We start from the raw sequence: 18,857 nt of genomic DNA, 5'->3' as shown, positions 1-18,857 counted from the left end.
AATCCGATCGTTCTAAAACGCGCTGACGTAAAACACGTACGTCGGGACTATAAACGGGGCAGTGGCCAATAGCTTTCATCTCTTTATTTATTCTGAGCATGCGTGGCACTTTGTCCGTCGGATTTGTGTACACACGATCGGAATTTCCGACAACGGATTTTGTTGTCGGAAAATTTTATATCCTGCTCTCAAACTTTGTGTGTCGGAAAATCCGATGGAAAATGTGTGATGGAGCCTACACACGGTCGGAATTTCCGAAAACAAGGTCCTAGCACACATTTTCCGTCGGAAAATCCGACCGTGTGTACGGGGCATAACACCGCGACTACTAGAGGCTGCGTTCTGCCCCAGAATACTTTCGGATCATAGTCCCTACTGGATCACATTAAGCATCCCCATAGCCAAACCACCACGATCCTGGCGTTTGAACCCATTTTGGCCATCTCTCCTAAAGGAGGATGATGAGCTTGCGTGTAAGTGGAGATTATACTTCGCGGAGAATGACAAGTCAGCATCACCCTCCGTAGTATGGGACTCCTTTAAGCTTTTCACTCGTTCAACGTTAATTATTGATATCAATAAAATTAAGGCAGATTCCGCCAGTGCCCTCGGTAAGGCGATGGCGGACCTGTCCTCCTCGGAGAGAGACTTTGCCACCACCCTGACCCCCGCAAATGCAAACCTGCTCAAACTACAAACTAGAGTAGTCACCCAGCTACAATTTCAAAAAGCAAGACAAAAACTCTTTTTCTCTAAACAAAAAATGTTTGAATATGGGGAAAAAGCGGGCAAGTTATTGGCGTACTTAGTACACAGTGAAGATAGAGCCCCGGTGGTTATCACACTACATGGCCCTGGAGGACAACAAATAACAGACCCACCCATGGTAACATCCATGTTTAGAGACTTCTTCGCCGACTTGTACAAAACGACAGTTCCCACTGAGACGCAACCAATGTCCCTCTTCCTTGAGAAGGTGACTTTCCCACAACTGACGAAAGAACAGATAGACCTACTAGAGGCACCCCTCACCACAGACGAAATCACAACCGCCATTGCTAGTTTCGCCAGGTCTAAATCCCCAGGATCTGACGGGCTCCCAATTGAGTTTTATTCCCAATTTAGTGAAACACTCACCCCCAAATTACTGGCTTTATACAACCATCTCTTTGAGACTGGGACTCTACCCCCGTCCATGACAGAGGCAACCATAGTCCTCATCCCCAAACCAGGAAAAGACTCGGGATACCCAGAATCTTACCGCCCCATATCCCTTTTACAGGTTGACATCAAGATATTGGCCAAAGTACTATCCATCAGGCTCAATCAGGTCATCTTGTCCCTAATACATACAGACCAAGCAGGTTTCATGCCTGGTCGCAATACCTCGTTTAATCTCCGGAAATTATACATAAAACTACAGGCCATACATGAGGAGGTTGGTTCACGAGTTGTAGTAACTTTGGATACAGCAAAAGCCTTTGACTCGGTGGAGTGGAGGTATCTCTGGAGATGTTTGGAGGGCTATGGCTTCGGTCCCAAATATATTAAGTGGGTTCAGCTATTATACCAGGCACCCAAAGCCAAGGTGGTAGCCAATGGGTGGCTGTCTCAGACGTTTGACCTTAGCAGAGGTACGAGACAGGGCTGTCCTTTGTCCCCACTATTGTATGCCCTTGCGGCAGAACCCCTTGCGGAATCTATCCAAGCAAACCCAGAGATTAAAGGACTGAGAATGGGCTCCTTAATTGAAAAAAATCAGTAAGTATGCAGATGACACGCTGTTATATTTAGCAGACTCAGGCCCATCTTTACACACCGCACTTCACACGATCAAACAATTCGAAACATTTTCAGGATTGAAGATAAATTGGGATAAGTCCCAAATTTTACCAATCGATAGGTTCCCACCCCCAGAATCCCAAGCCAGACTACCACTACAGAGAGTTGCTGTCATTAAATCCCTGGGGATCCATATATCCAGATCCTCTACAGACTACATATCCCTTAATATAGACCCTCTCCTTTCCCTGGTTAAAACTAAAGTACGAATATGGTCCTGACTCCCACTTGGAACCTGGGGCCACATAAATTTAATTAAAAAGATTTTCCTCCCTAAAATACTGTATGTCCTAAGGCATACTCCAGTTTACTTACCCCTGAAACATTTCAAGTCTCTGGAGTCCCTTCTCAAGCCCTTTGTGTGGGGAACTAACAGGCACAAACTGGCATGGCAAACTCTCAAGAACCCAACTGACCTTGGTGGCACAGCTCTCCCTGACTTTAACCTATATTACATCGCATCACAATTATCACAGCTCTTCCACATGGATAAAACAGATAGTGAGAGATTCCTCACGCTCCTATGTCCAAAATGGGCACAACACACCAAGGCCTCGATATACGCAATAGCATCGGGTTCGGGAGGGTTGGAACCAGGGGAAAATAGACAAACCATGCTATACCACTATGGGAAAATATGGGACTTAGCCGCTTCCAAACTTGAAATCCCACAATTCAATGACTACACGCCGATATGGCACAACAAGAACCTTCCCGAATTCAACAAAATTCATGACAAAAGTATATGGTCCAGGCAGGGGATATTCTACCTGCATCACATACTAAAAGATGGGCACCTTAAAACTTTCAATTCACTTAAAGAAGAATTCACAATTCAAAATCGAATGTTCTTTAGATTTCTACAACTCCGCCATGCGACACAAGCGCAATTTTCTGACTCTGTCCCAAACCCTACACCCAATGTAATTATGGCAGTAATTAAGAACACGGACCCCCACAAACTGATTTCAGCATTTTACAACATGCTCTCAAACCCCATCTCTACTAAAATAGCATACGACCTGAAACCCAGATGGGAAAGAGAGGTGGGACCAATAGGGGATGAGGAGTGGGAGGAGGCACTGGAGTCTTGTAAGGCCGTATCCCCCAAACTATCGGATCGACTGTCGCAACTCTACATTCTACACAGGGCATACCTCACACCCCTTAGAGTGGCAAGATACAAACGCACCCAATCTACCACATGCCTGATGTGTGGAGGAGAGACAGGCACTTTCTTCCACTTGATCTGGACATGTCCCAAGATTCAAGGCTTGTGGAAACAAATTGTGACATTCCTACACGATACAATGGGTTCACCCCTAGCATTAGACCCAAAACAATGCCTTCTTGACATAATACCAGATACAATTGATAAGTATACAAAAATATTTCTTCATGAGACGCTGTTTGCAGCAAGAAAAATCATAGCTAAAAATGGATGAGACAAACGCCTCCCAAAATATCAGAATGGAAAATAGAAGTGAATAATACCCTGCCGTATAAGAAATGCATATATATCAACAGAGGCTGCCCCAACAAATACAACAAGATATGGGATCGCTGGCTCCAGGAATCTGATACATGTGTCTAATAAAACCAAATTAGCTTGAAATTAATAATTGAACACATGCCTCAATATGTAGTCTCTATGTACTAAATGTATGCTGTACTTGTAGAATATACTCACATGACGGAAAGAAATGTACCAGATATCTTAATTACAGACTGTATAACACTCAATGTATCTGTTACTAAGTTTATATGTAAAAGCAAACATAACATGTATGCACCAGTTGATTAATAAAAACCTTCGTTCAACGTAAAAAATATGTAGATTATTTTACGGGTAGGGGGGCCATTGCTATGCCAGCAAATTTGTAATTATTTTCGATATTAAAAAAAAAAAAAATTGATCTGATAAAAATCTTGATTTTGATTTACTGCTTGTGTTTCTTTTAGCTGTCTCCTAGTGCACTTGTAGTGTCAAGAGGTTTTTCCATTATTAAATAACACCCATTGTCACTGTAAACACCAACTTAATACAAAAACTGGTATTGAGCATTGAAAGAAGAAGTCACACATTGTTGAGTATAAAACCTTTTACTCCATGCACATGTGCGTTGTAAAACATTTTTGGGTAAAAAAAACATCTTGGTTTTGTAAAGTTTTACCTTGAATATTTTTTTTAGTACATAAACAGGCATGTTTCAAAACATAACATACACAACTCAGGAACTTACAAAGTTCAACATTGAAAAACTGAAGGCAATATCAGACATAGTGTCAAAAATGTGTTGACACTGCCTTCATCAGATGCGGTCATGTCACCCCTGTAAAAGCCAAATTTTGAAGATGCACACAAATTGGGAGTCAAACTGGGGATTTCCCTCCTGATCCCATGCCTAATGTCAACATGTGCTAGCTCCCATCATAGGGGATCAATGGACATGTTTTGGGGGTGCAACAACTTCCTCTCACTTACATGAGTTGCGAGGAAGGGGTAGCACCCACAAAACGCGTACATTGATATCCCCTGATGGCAGATAGCACATGTTGACACACTGTGTGCATTTTCAAAATGCGTCAAAAAGGTATAAAAATTGGTCCCAAAAAATATAAAACGGTGTCATTTTGTGTTTATTTAGATTCTTCCTAGTACAGCAATCATGTTCTTCAGTTTTTGTTCAACCTCATTTGTTTTTTGCTTTATGATTTCTAAATCCCGACTACAAAACATTATGTCCTGGATTAGCCTTTGTGCACTATCACTGGTGAAATGAGGAAATTGTTCTTCCACAACATGCACATCACCTAAAAGATAAAATACACACCATGTATTATAAATATGCAGGCATACCATTATTACCTGAATCTGTGATGTCAGACACTAACCTGTTGTGGTGACAATTTCAACCACCTCTCCTTCCTCAACATCCTCTGGTTGTGGTGTCCTCTGTTCCACTTCTTTAGGAGGTGGGGGGTTCCTGGTGTCCTCAGACGTCCAGAGTCTTTTCTCCCCTATGAGAATGAAACAAAAGGTATACTTAGCACAACGATATTTGAGGCCAGAAATAGGAATATGAAACATTGTTTGGAAGTGGGGTACAATTGTCTGTTTTGGCAGAGTTCCAAGCTAAAGACATGATTTTTTCCCTTACCAAAGCTGGAATACTTACCTTGTTTGGACAAGTTTCACACATGGAGACACCCCAAGTATCCACTGGAGTACCTGTGTGGATACCCTAAAAAGTTTGTTCTTGTGTCCCACATTAGTGCTCCTGAGTCCAGATGTGTAAACAGCTGCTGAGTGTCCTCTCTTTACATTACACTGAATCAAGTTTGCAATTCTTTCTAGTTTCAAACACATCTAGACAACAATGTCCTAAACTTCTTTTAATACAAATTAGCATGACCAAATTTAGTTAACCCTGTATCTGCCAAAAACATTGTATCTAGTTGGCAAACAATGTTTACTGCGACCGATTACTGTGACCACGAACATGAAAGTAGCCATTTTAAACTCTACAACAGTAAAGAAAAGCACATGGAGCAGCATGCAAGTAGTAATAATATTAATAATAATAATAATAATAGGAACACGCAACAAGTACTTACTTGATCCTTCTGTACTGATCCTGCTCCCTCATTTTTAGGTCTGACCAGCATTTCCTCAATTGTTCCTTGGATCGTCATACCCCAAAATTCCTGTGCAGACTCTTCACAAGTTTAGACATGATCTTGGCCTTTCTCACATTTGGGTTTAGGCAAGATCCATACTTCCCATCACAGTCGGCCCTCTTCAAGATGTCCACCATCTCTACAAAGGCCATATCTGAGGCCTTAAATCTCCTGCGGGATTGGGACGTTTCTGGCCCCGGGCTTTCCTCCTTGTTACTGCTATTACGCACCTGCTGCGTCTGCGCCATGTTCCTGCTCCCACTGCGACGAAAGAGAAGGGGCGGGGAATATTCTTGAAAGAACATCAGGGGCGGGCGACACGGGCGGAGTTTCACACATGCGCAGTGTATATAAAGCTAACATGCGTGTGTTTCGTACCTATGTTCTGTGTGCGTAGGAAGGAGGACCGGAGGCGCCGAACGTTCTAACAAAGGTAACATTTTAACTTGGGACATCAGTGCCCTATACTGATTTGAGATTGAGGCCTATATTGAGATAAGATTAGGAGAGTTTAGCCTGATATTAGTGTTTTTGTCTTGTGTTTTGTCTTGCAGCAAATATGAAACAAATCAAAGACCCTGAATTCATGGGCCAGTTCATAGACAGATACAGGGATATGAGAAATTTGTGGGAGGTTAAAACTCCTTGTATAGAAATAAACCAGCTAGGAAGGCATCGCTGAAGAAACTGCTGCAATTTGTGAAGACGCAGGTCCCTGACGCAGACATCGAGTTTGTGGATAAGAAAATTGGTAGCTTGAGAAGCACGTATAGGAAGAAGCTTAATAAGGTCCAGGCTTCCATGAAATCAAGAGCAGCAGCAAAGGATGTGTATGTACCCAGTCTCTGGTACTACAACAGGATGCGGTTTCTGGAAGACCAAACTGAAGCCAGGGAATCACTTTCTACACTTCCATCCAGCCTTCCCTCAACCCCAGCTGAGGCTTCCGAGGACCAACCTGGGCCTTCCATCCTGGAAGAAGTGGAGGAGCCCAGCTGGAGCCAGGTATAGTATATTTTTAACATATTTAGTGTCCGAAAATGAGTGTTGTTAACTAGATATTATTGATAACAAATGAATGATTGAACAAAAAGTGTTTCACATATCAATAGACAGTAGGGGCCAAAAACGTTTGGGACAAGAAAGAAAAATGCTGGAGTCAGAATGATAGTATTTTCTATTTATTAACATTCAATTTGCAACAGTCATGAGCTGAAAATTGTGTGTGATTGATGAACCAAAAACTAAAACTACGTCCCTTTTTCATACACAAGAAGACCTCAGCCAGGATGAGGCTCTGGAATGTGGCAGACAGGAGGAGGCGGGGGTAAGTGTCAGCCAGGAGGTGGCCAGGCCCAGTAGGAGTCTCACCCAATCCCAGGTGCCTCCCCTCCACCTAAAAAAAAGGGCCAGGAAGGTGAGTAACGTGGAGGAGGCAGCACTGGGCCTCATTAAGGAGGCTATGCGGCCCTGAAAACCCCCGATGCTGAAGAGGCCTATGAAGCTGCAAAATTGCACCAAATGGAGGAGGGCCAATGCCCCATGTTTGAGAATATTATTTTTCAGGCCCTTCTGAGAGGGTTGAGGGGCCAAATGAGTGATAACATGCACTTATGTGAGCTCGCCCATCCTCCTCCTCCTCCTGCCACAAGTCCACCTCCAGAGCCACAGCCTCCAGGGAAGGCAGCAGGGAAGTGTGGAGGGAAGGCTGCAAGGAAGACATGAAAAGTGATGGCCTGTGTTCAGTCTGGTCTGACAGAAGACGCAGGCTGTGGTAGTACCACAGCCTGGGGACATACATGTCATCTGCTGCTGTTCCTGATCTCTGGGAGTCCTGGACCAGATTGTGCTCCCTATTATATGGACTTCTCAGGCTACCAATTTTTTTTTTTTTTTTTTTTTTTTTTACAAAGAGTTGATGTGTGCCCTGGGGTACAAAGGCTTCACAAAATTCAAGCAGTTTCTCCAGCATTACCTTCCTCTTTATTCTGTTAGGAGCAAGAATAAATGGAGATTTTTTTTATATGAAAATACTTGCCTATGTGTTTTTCTTCAAATAGGACAGTTTGTGAGTAGGCAGGTACATTTCAAAAATAAAATGTCAAATTAACAAGGGACACCCACCAACCTCCTTGAGCTTTAAAAATACAAGATAATAATGTTGTTGTGGAAACTTGACACACACACAAAAAAAAAAAATAATAATAATAATAAATTAAGAAGATCACTAGAAAATAAAATAATAATAATTTAAAAATAATAAAAAAAAAAAAAATATGACTATAAAAAATAATTCCAAACATTATTACGGAGATCTGGCTTTAAAAACAAAAACGATTATTTAGGAGATCACGAGAAATAATAAAGAAATAAGTTTGTCAGAACTCTGTGTGAATATCAGCAGCAAAACAAATTCATTATCCTAGCATTATAAAGAACAAAAGAATGCGCTGCATTAAAAGATCCAAAAATTTACAGTGTGACGAATGTGCTATCTCCATTACGAAAGCTAGTTTTACCAGACCGAGCGCTTCTGTCTCGTACTTGATTCTGAGCATGCGTGATTTTTTGGGCGTCCGAATTGCATACAGACGAACGCATTTTCCGATTTTTCCCGACCGAAAAATAGAGAACCTGCTCTCAATCTTTTGCTGGCTGGAATTCCGCCAGCAAAAGTCTGATGGAGCATACACACGGTCGCATTTTCCGACCAAACGCTCTCATCTGAGTTTTGCTGGCGGCATTTCCGATCGTGTGTACGGGGCATAAAGCTATTTTTTTTATTATGTTTGTCATTATGTCTCACTGCATACAGTTTTCTGAACCAAATCATTTCTTGTGAATCTGTTGAAGTTTCTTAGCTAGAAATCCTGCCAATTGTGAAGTGGCTTAGTGTTGACAGGTTTAACAAGGAACCTGGAACAATTTGTTTATAAAACTGTATCCAGAGGGATATGGTGCCAGAAGTGAAATCAGAAGAAGTACAAGCTCACCTGATAATGAGTTTCTGCTGGCTCTGGTGTTCGGCAGTCAATGTGTGAAAGATCCACAGGTTGCCATGGCAAGAGCAGACAGGTACGTATTAAGGGATCCGACTCTCCGTAAGTGAAGTCACGGGAAACTTCCTCTGTAAAAAGGAATCAATAGCAGTTTTGTATTTTTTCCCTACCATTATATTTAGGAATACAAATATAAAATATTTTTTTTCATACATTTTTTTCTTTTTTTTTTTTTTAACTTATAACAAACTTTTTATTTGCAAGATTGTACATAATACATGAAAAGCATTGGTATACATGTTTAACATCTTACAGAAGATATTCCGTATTCAAAGAACATGATATACATATATTTCTATCATGTAGTTAGTTCTGTAGGTTCATATATAATCCGTACACTTCCACACTCATATTTAGTAAGTATCAGGATAAGCACCATTTATGTGCATGTCATAGACTCTTGTAACCATCTATCCCATATTCTGTTATACTTGTTTGGACAACCTCTGTTAATATAGAGGAATTTTTTGTATGGAAGGGTTGTGTTAATGTCTCTTTTCCAGTCCACCAATTGAGGGGGTTCGTATCTCATCCATTGTCTGGCAATAATTTTCCTAGCTGAAAATAAAGTTTCATGTAGGAATATTAGTGTGAATTTGTCCAGTACATCTGGAAAAATTCCCAGTAGGCATTGCTTTGGGTCAAGAGTTAATGGGGACCCCATGTCGTCATGCAAGAAGGTAACTATTTGTTTCCAGTAATCTTGTATTTTCTGACAAGACCATAGAAGGTGGAAGAATGTGCCTGTTTCAGTTCCACACATTGGACATGTGATGGATTTACTTCTTTTATATCTAGCTACCCTAAGAGGAGTGAGGTATGCACGATGAAGTATAAAGATTTGGGACAGTCTGTCTGAAAGTTTGGGTGAAACCAACTTGCATGTTTCCAGGGCCTCCTCCCACTCTTCATCCTCCATCCTCCCAACCTCCCTCTCCCATCTTGGTTTCAATGCGTAAGCTAATTTTGCAGAGGTAGGGGCGGATAGCATGTTGTAAAAACAGGAAATGAGTTTTTTTGAGTCTGTATCCTTGACTATGGCTATAATAGAGTTAGGAGTGGGTTGAGGAAGACCCCGTGAAAACTGCGTTTGAATCGCATGGCGGATCTGGAGATAACAAAAAAACATTTGATTCGGAATCTGGAACTCCATCTTAAGTGCCTCAAACGTTTTAAAAGTTCCATTTGTGAACAGATGGTGTAAATAGTATATGCCCTTGGCTGCCCACAAATCTGAGTTCTGGACTCCATTAAGTTCCTGCAGCTTGTTATTATGCCAAAGTGGTGTATAGTCATTAAATGATGGTGTCTCTAGTTTAGAAGAAGCTAATTCCCATATGCGTCTATAATGATATAGCAAGGAATGTCTATATTCTTTTGACTGTGTGTTCCCTACACCCACCGCTATCCCGTTTATTGGGTCCCCAGTATGCTGAACCCAACGGGGGCTCAGCAGAATGAGAAAGCGTTCCTTGTCAGTTTTGTCAATGTGAAATAGTTGGGATAGCTGTGACGCTATATAGTAATGGTTAAAATCAGGTAGTGCTGTTCCACCCATGTCCGTTGAGCTTTTAAGTGTTTGCCATGAGAGTTTGTGTCTAGATTTCCCCCATACAAATGGTTTAAGTAGTGTTTCTAATAGTTTAAAATACTTAAGGGGTAGATATACTGGAGTGTGCCATAGGACGTACAGTACCTTAGGCAGAAGTACCAGCTTTATTAAATTGACTCGGCCCCATACTCCTAAAGGGAGGCGGGACCAGACCTGGATCTTAGATTTAATTAGGGAGAATAATGGTTCGATATTTAAGGAAATATAGTCTACTGGATTCTTGGATATTTTAACGCCAAGGTATTTTATTATATCCACCCGTTGAAGGGGTAAATTAGCCTGTGATTCTGTAGGTGGAAAACTATCAATTGGTAATATCTGTGATTTACCCCAATTAATCTTCAAGCCCGAGAATGTCCCAAATTGCTCAATTACGTTGAGAGCTGTGTGTAGAGAGAGGCCAGGGTCTGCCAGGTAGAGGAGGGTGTCATCTGCATATAGGCTAATTTTCTCGGTAAGGGATCCGAATGTCAAACCCATTATCTCCTGGTTAGTACGGATGGACACGGCGAGGGGTTCCGATGTCAGAGCATACAGCAAAGGCGAGAGCGGGCATCCCTGTCTCGTACCTCTGCTTAGGCCAAATTCCCGAGAGGGGCATCCATTAGCCACCACTCGGGCAGTTGGTTGCTGATATAACAGTTGCACCCATCTAATAAATTTGGGCCCAAATCCGTATCCCTCCATGCATCTCCAGAGATATCTCCATTCAACTGAATCAAATGCCTTGGCTGTATCTAATGTTACTATCACTCTTGTGCCCACATTATCATGCTTGGCCTGGAGATTGATAAATAACTTCCTTAAATTAAAGGAAGTGTTACGGCCAGGCATAAACCCTGACTGATCTACATGTATAAGGGATAGTATTACTTGGTTTAGACGTTTGGAGAGTACTTTGGCTAATATTTTGACATCTACCTGGAGTAAAGATATGGGGCGGTACGACTCGGGGTATCCTAAATCTTTCCCTGGTTTGGGTATAAGTACTATCGTGGCCTCTCTCATGGATGCAGGTAGTGTTGAGGTTTCGAACATGGTGTTGTACAGAGTCAGCAGTTTGGGTGTAAGTATCTCAGAAAAGTGTGCATAAAATTCAATGGGCAAACCATCAGACCCCGGGGATTTGACATTTTTTTCTTTTTAAGTAGATATTTGTGTTTTCATATGTAGTCAGCAGTTGGAGCGCTTGGCCAGTTTTCGCAGGTTTACAAGCACAAAGATTATTGTACAGAGCTTAATAACTGAAGCTAAAAATTACACATACAAGTGAATGCAGCAGGTTAGTGATCCCCACACCTTATCCTACATGGTCCTATCCCTAAATTCCAATGAGGGACAGCATGTCTGCAAGAAAATTACTACTGCTGTGCGCTCTCTTTGGAGTACTAAATAGTGCGCTGGGAATCATGTGTCATGGGTGCTTCCTAGTAATAAATAAACTCCAGCCTTTTTTTTTACTATACAGTAAAACCTTGGGATTGCAAGCATAATTTGTCCAGGAATTTTCCCATAAGAAATAATGGAAACTCAGATGAGTCGTTCCACAACCATTTATTCATAAGTCCTTCAGTTTATAGTCCATATAAAAAGATTATAGCAATGTGATAGGTTGTGTAACCATAAAAAGTCCATCCACAAATGGCAGCCCTCACAATGGGATTAGAAATAAAATCCAGCAGGAGCTACAGAGTATAAAAGAGAAGAGAGGAGCCTCCAAGTGTAGCAATATGGTTACATTTAATGAAGGTACAACATTTAGCAACTCACAGTGTTGATGATTAAAAGAGGCACATCTAAGTATGCAGGCATCCGGGGTAAAGCTGTCCACATAGACCATCCTCCGCACCACCGGCTCTCACCGTTGTCAGTCTGAAATCGTAACCGGGAAGACTGCCCTGTATTAAAGCGACCTGAAAGCAAGACTTGGAACGCTCGTGGAGCGCAGCATGGAAGGGACGACGTCGATGGCACTGCGGATCAACCATGTGAATTGCTAAATGTTGTACCTTCATTAAATGTAACCATATTGCTACACTTAGAGGCGCCTTTCTTCTCTTTTTTATTCAACTGTGATGGGATGCTACTTGTATATCAAGACATCACTTGTATATAAGTCAAAGTTCTTAAAAACATTTTGCTAGTCTTGCAAAACACTCTCAAACCTTCCTGTTGCTTTCTGAAGTGAAAAGATCCACTCCGGCCGGCCCCAGGTCCTCACAATCTGCTCAAACACTCCTTGGTTGAGCGACCACTCGTCTTGTCTTACTCGTTGGCGGCTGAGAAAATCCATCAGAGAGTTCTGTGTCCCTTTTAAGTGGACTGCCGCCAATGAAGCCAGGTTTAATTTGGCCCAATCGAAAATTTCACCTGCTATCAACAGCAAGGCAGGGCTACTGGTCCCACCTGCTTGTTTATGTATGCGACTACAGCTGCATTGTCCCTCCTTACTTGTAGGTGCTGCCCCCTTTTCCTTTGCTGGAAGGACTCTAAAGCCCTTAGCACTGCCAGTAGCTCCCTCCGATTCGAGGTCCGCCTGGCTTCCACCTGAGACCAAGTTCCTAGAGCCAGATCTCTTTCCAGGTGGGCTCCCCAGCCGAAAAGAACTGGCGTCTGTCGTCACCACAAGGGCTCTTGGTCTGGACCACAACGGACCCCTGTCTAAATTGCGCCTGGTCCTCTAAAACAAAACAGAAGATCGTCCAAATAGGGGATCACTGTAATGGCCCTGATGCGCAGCGGGGCTAAGGCTTATGCCAGGACTTTGTCTCTGGCGCCCGCTGATGTCACTCCGACGGAAGTTTACCACACTTTCTGCGTTTGGAGCGCAGTAGCCCCGCAACCACTGCACACACTTTCACCCGAACCCGGAAGCCCCGGGCCATCGTTCCCGGCTGCTCTGAGGCCTCAGGATGAAGAGCCTGAAACGCTCTTGGGCGGACGCCGTGGTGAGGCACCTCATTCCTGTAAGGTAGGTGTCCAGAGCCTGCACTACCTGAGCGGCCCAATGCATGCAGCTGTCGGCGGGGACTGTGACAACGATCAGGGTCCATGCTCTCTGAGCTTTAAGCAGCAGCAGGACAAACAGCCCTCTCCTCCCTGACTGGATGGAGGGATGCGCAAGCAGGGAGAAAGTATGCCAGAGGCTCCTCCCAGGATAGCCCTGAGGCATGGAGCTCCCCAAGGTTCCTACGTGCTCACTTCCCGTCCAGCAGGAAACACAAAAAACTGAAGGGGAAGGCCTGGAGGACCGCCTTTAAGGAATTTGGGTGTATGTTTCCTGTCCCGGAGGGAGGAGCCCTATGTCTCAGAGGCTGTCCTTGAAGACGAAAGGAGAAAGTTTGAGGTGAGCAGGATTTTACCCGGGGTGTGAAGGAGCACAAATTACTGGAGGAGAGAGAGGATCACTGACTTTGTGGGGAGCACTGGATTTTATTTAGCTGTAATCTTTCTCAAACTTAAAAGGGATAGTTCACCTTTACCACAAAACTGCCTATGCAGATAAGGGGCATCTGTAGATAAAAACAAACCATGTAGCTCTGACTAAAGTTGAATAATGCCCTTTCTATAGGTGTAGGCCATTTACATACCTTATGAAACCTAACTGGAATACTCCCAGGACGTAGCCAAGTGAGGCCTAGTCATTACTGCTCACCACCACCATCACAGGTGTGAGCTCTCAAATGCAGAGCTCAAAGCTACGGCATCAGAGGAGAGACAGTATGTGAGGGCATTTAAATCAGAGAAAGAGCTCACTCCTGTGGAGGTGAGCAGTGACAACTAGGCCTCACTTAGCAACTTCCTGGGTGTACTTAGCAACACTCTGACTGTATTCCAGTCAGGCTTCACAAGGTATTTAACTAGCCTACAAATATAGCAAGGGTATTATTCATCTTTAGTCAGAGCTGCACAGTTTGTTTTATTCTACAAACATCCCTTACCTGCATAGGCAGGTTTTTTTGTAAAGGTGAACTATCTTTTTAAAGGATTCATTTATAGTAAGTCACAGAGGACTTTGGAACAGCACTATTTGACTTTCAAATTATTATCATTTATATGCATGTATATTGAATTTTGTTGCGCTGCACTGGTTTAAATTTGTAATTTTCAGAAAAGTGTTGTGAAATCACTATAGAGTGTACAGCTAGCAACTTTTTTGATACATCGTTGATTTTATTATAGATTTTTAGGGTAGTGGTGGCTGCACTCATTGTATATAGAGAGTTTGTACTAAGAGAATGATCGCAAACACAAAAGTGGAACCTGTGTCCCTCAATGGACTCCAATAAAATAATTTTATGGTGAATATAAAAATCAATTTTCTCTTTCTTATCCATTGAGAGACACACACAGTCTTAAAACTTTGGGACATCCAAAAACAGTCTGCGTTAAGCAACACAGAAAATGCCAATGAAAACAACAGAACTGGGAGACCGCCTGCAGCTCAAAAGAGACAAGTGAAGGACCTTATTCCTGAAGCTCTCACCAGATGAGGCCAAAAGATCCACCTGGTAGAACTTAGAGAACGTTTGAACACAGGACTGGGTGGCAGCCTTGCAAATCTGGGGAAACCGTAGCCTGATGTTGAAAATTCCAAGGAGGCGCCCACAGATCTAGTAGAATGGTCTCAATTATTTGGTGCACAAGTGTGAATAATGGTTTGCCTTTAATGAGGTCGATGAACAAAACATGTCAAGCATGCTAGAGCTTGTGTTTTTTTTTTTTTTTAAACCGTAAAAAATATTACAAAGGAGTTAGACTTTGCTGGCGTTATTTGCTTTTGTTTTAAACTCTGCAACTGTGTATCAAGTTCCTGCCTAATATACTGCAGGATGATCTCCTGTAGCCGCTTCCCATTCACATGCAATCCAATGTAATTGCACATAATTTTTCACAGCTGGTTTCCCAATGGTCACAAAAGTGGAACATTCAACATTTGTTATGCATTGGCATTGCCGCTTGTAACCTTTATTAGAAGAAGAACATGTGACAGAATAGCAACAGTTGCATATCAGGCGACTGCAACAGTGTGATTGGCTTAAGCTAGGAGTGAGCAGTGATGGAGGTGGCAGCAGAGGGCCCCCCACAGTACACTGGGAGCATCCTCCATCTGGACTGCACAGAGTGAGGCTTGGAAGGCAAAAAAAGCCAAAACCATGGAGGGTGTGACAGTTGCGGAATTATCCATGCACTACCCTTGTCATATTATAAGCGGGACATAAAAACTGCGAGTACGCTTGGATCCCTGTCTTATCACATGGGGGAAGACTAGCTGGGCATTGTAGTCCACCTACCCCTAGACTACTAGTTCAGCTACACAGAGAATTGAAGTGTGAGACTTTACTTCTGGTGGAAGACAGACAGAATTGTGTCAGTGTCCAGCAAAAGAGAAAGAAGTTAGTAATTTAGTTTGAACTTTTTGGAAACGATTCGGATACATTCTTGCAAAAGTGAAAATGATTGTGTAACAAGTATTTTATTGTGGAATTTTGTGATCCAAAAGACGTACTACATGAAGGTAGATGTGGGTGTCACATTTGGGATTTAGTAGCGCTTCATATAAAAGCATTTTGAAAAATGGTCTGGTTGAGCCACCTGGTGGAAGGTGGTGGAAAGACGATCTGGTCCATCCTTGTAGGGACTATCCAGAATGACTTCTGAAGGAAGCAGTGACAGAGATTTTCACTTAACAACCTTAAGATGAAGCCAAGCAGAGGGACAGAAGAATGATGCAAATTGAGGTTAAAAGCAGAAACTTTCTTATGTAGCAAGGAAAGTCTGGGCCTTACCACTACCTTGTACAAGACCAGAAAGGGTTCTTTACAGTAAAAGGATGTTAGCTCAATCCTGTGAGAGTGGATTGTCTGATGGATTTAAAGGGTGGGCGCAGAGAACGAGATTCAGATCTCAGAGTAATAGGGCGTAAACAGAGAGAGCCACTTGAGACACACTCTGAACATGGGTCCTAACAAAATAATGAAAAGCCAACAGTCTTTGAAACTAAATTTAGCAAGAACCCTGAATAGTGCTGACTTTCCTACGGCTGGTCAAGACCGAGCTATAGGAAGGTAATGTTTGTCCCACTAAGAATCTCTAAGGGTAGAAGCCTCAAGCCTCACACCAAGTGAAGTATGCCTTCTGTGAGGAGAGTCACTTTGGACGGGGGGGGGCTGGTGGAACCCAGAATCCCTTGGAGAGGTTGGGAAACCCCTGCTTCAGCTCCCCATGCACCTCCTATGTCTAAGTCACCCTGTGTCTATTAAGGGCACAGGGTGATCAAGAAAATAATGGACAATAAGAATGTGGCTTGGATTACTTAAAATGGACCAGTAATAATTTATCCATAATATCTCCCAGGAAATATACAAAGACTATTCCTGGTTTGTTTGATTCTGAACTATACATGTTAATTGAAAGAGCTGGTCACATTGGCCTCTGGAGCCCGACAGTCGGCTACTAGGGACTCCTGCTATAGTCTGTTGCCTACTAGGCTGAGAGGGGAGATCACTGTTTGTATTGGTAATTGTAATTAGGTCTGCTATTGTTTGAAGGTTTGCTGTGTTTATGCTTATGATAATGTGTATTATCTGCAGTTAGCTTGAAGTCGGCAAGGCTGGTCTTCAATGTGACATCTAAGTCATCCAGGTGGATGGGATTAGCCATGGGTCAGCCCTACCTCGTTAGCTAAACTATTGTGTGATGTTTTGGTTAAATATTTGGGTTACTGTGTATGTGGGGACTGACATACTTTACAAGTGTATAAAAGGCTGCATACTTGGCCAATAAACCATTCCATGTTCCAACAAGTTAGTGTTGTACATTTGGCTGGAATATCTGAAGGTCCAGACTGGAGGAAGGAGTGTACTGACGGAAGCACTCAAGAGGAGTGCGACGGGGTTCCGTGACATTGCCTTCCACGTACAATGACAGACTTTACAAGAAGTAGACTTCCTGGGTTTTAACATTGTTGGAATAACCAAATTCAGAAATGCCCCCGTCTCTCAGAGCCTAGGCTTCAAACAGTCATGCCACGAAACTCAGCAACTGTGAAGCAGGATGGTAAATCAACCATGAATTAGAAGATCTGGTCAATCTTGAAAAGCCACAGAGTGTCTAAAGTCTTATCACATCACCCTGGGCCAATTTGAAGCTATGAGGATCACTGGAGTGCCCTTCATCTTGATCCTGTGAAGCAGACATGGAAGAAGATTCAAGGGAAGTATAGTATAGATCAAAATTTTCCGGACCCACAAAGAAAGAGCATCCACTGATTCTATAGAGGATCCCTGTACCTGGAGACAAACCAATCCAAATTTTTAAACCTGGAGGCCAGGAGGTCCACATCTGGCATTCCCCACCTGTGGCACAGGTTGTGGAACAACTCTGGGTGTAGGGTCTGATCCCGAGCGCCGCCGAGTCACATAGCAGGTCCCACCTTCTGAAACTGCAGCACCTATGATGGATGTCCCACTGGTCCGATAGCGGGACCGCGAGACGTGTGACGTCCATCATAGCCGCTGCAGGCTCCAGAAGGTGGGAATTACAATGCGGCCGCCGCTCCATATTGATCTCCGCCCGGCGCTCGGGCGGCTCTCCTCCTCTCCTCTGGCTGCCTCGCACACCACAGCTGAGCTGAGCTGCTGCTGCAGGACACATGAAGTCTGTCTCCTGGTCAGGTAGGTCAGTGTGTGTATGTCAGGTAGGGTAGGGTAGGTCAGTGTGTGTATGTCAGGTAGGGTAGGTCAGTTTACGTCAGGTAGGTGGGTCAGTTTATATCAGGTAGGCGAGTTCAGTGGTCAGCATTGATGGGCACTGGTAAGCCAGGCAGCAACCAGCAAGTGAGTTTACCCCCCACCACACAACCACACCGCCCAGCCAAAAAACCCCGCACCACTACCGAAGCCCCCCCGTGCTGACCTTGAACTTCGGGCTTTAGACCCTGGTCTTTTTGCCACCTAGCAACTACCCTGCCTAGGACTCATGTAAAAGCAGTGTAAAATGACTTCTAGACTGAAGAGTGCAAGTCTGAGATCAGAGTGTCTGAAACTTGTCCTGGGGGTAAAAAATACTGCTTGGTTGTTAGGGCTAAACCTAAAGTAGATAGTCCAAGCGATGAGTCTGTTTCAGCACTGATTTCAGATCCATCGAAACCTCTGGAATGTCAAGACTACTCTGCCAACTGTTCCTTCAGCAGACAACCCTGCTCTTATGTAGTGGCCACAAGTGCATAGGAGGAATCCCCTTCAGTTCTCCCACATAGAGGAGTTCAGCTCCCATGGTTGAGACGCAGGATCTTCCATTTTATTACTAGGGTAGGACCCACTAATTCGGGGTACTTTGTCGCAGTAAGTGGGCTTAGCACTATATGACCATATAGTGTGACCAAACCCCCATATTTTTTGAATATGTTCAGGTGTTTTTAACTAGCCTTGCAGGAAATGTCATTCTTGAATGTGTGCGCTGTAATATTTTTTATACTGTTCCTTCAGCAGGGGATCATATAGGTACTCCACAACAGGAGGGCTAGCACTGCTGTCAGCACCTTGTTGAAAACCTGGGGTGCAGGAGACAGGCTGAATGGCAGGGCCAAAAACTGAAAAGGCAGGGGACCCACAGCAAAACATACAAAACGCTGTTGCACTGGGAAAATTAGGACATGTACA

The 18,857-nt window shown here is 43.3% G+C and overlaps 1 protein-coding gene across 1 annotated transcript in view; it reads right to left on the bottom strand.

The window, feature by feature from the left end:
* The window catches only part of TTLL12 (tubulin tyrosine ligase like 12), a 55,745-nt gene that overhangs the window by 22,234 nt on the left and 14,654 nt on the right, over positions 1-18,857 (bottom strand). Inside the window, exon 5 of the mRNA XM_073621954.1 lies at positions 8,517-8,650. Coding sequence (XP_073478055.1) covers positions 8,517-8,650 — 134 coding nt within the window. The remainder of the gene's footprint in view (positions 1-8,516; positions 8,651-18,857) is intronic.

The sequence above is a fragment of the Aquarana catesbeiana genome, linkage group LG03 (genome assembly GCF_042186555.1).
Source record: "Aquarana catesbeiana isolate 2022-GZ linkage group LG03, ASM4218655v1, whole genome shotgun sequence".
Classification (NCBI taxonomy): Eukaryota; Metazoa; Chordata; class Amphibia; order Anura; family Ranidae; genus Aquarana; species Aquarana catesbeiana.
The sequence above is the reverse complement of the archived record's forward strand: the minus strand, read 5'-3'. Positions and strand labels throughout refer to the sequence as shown.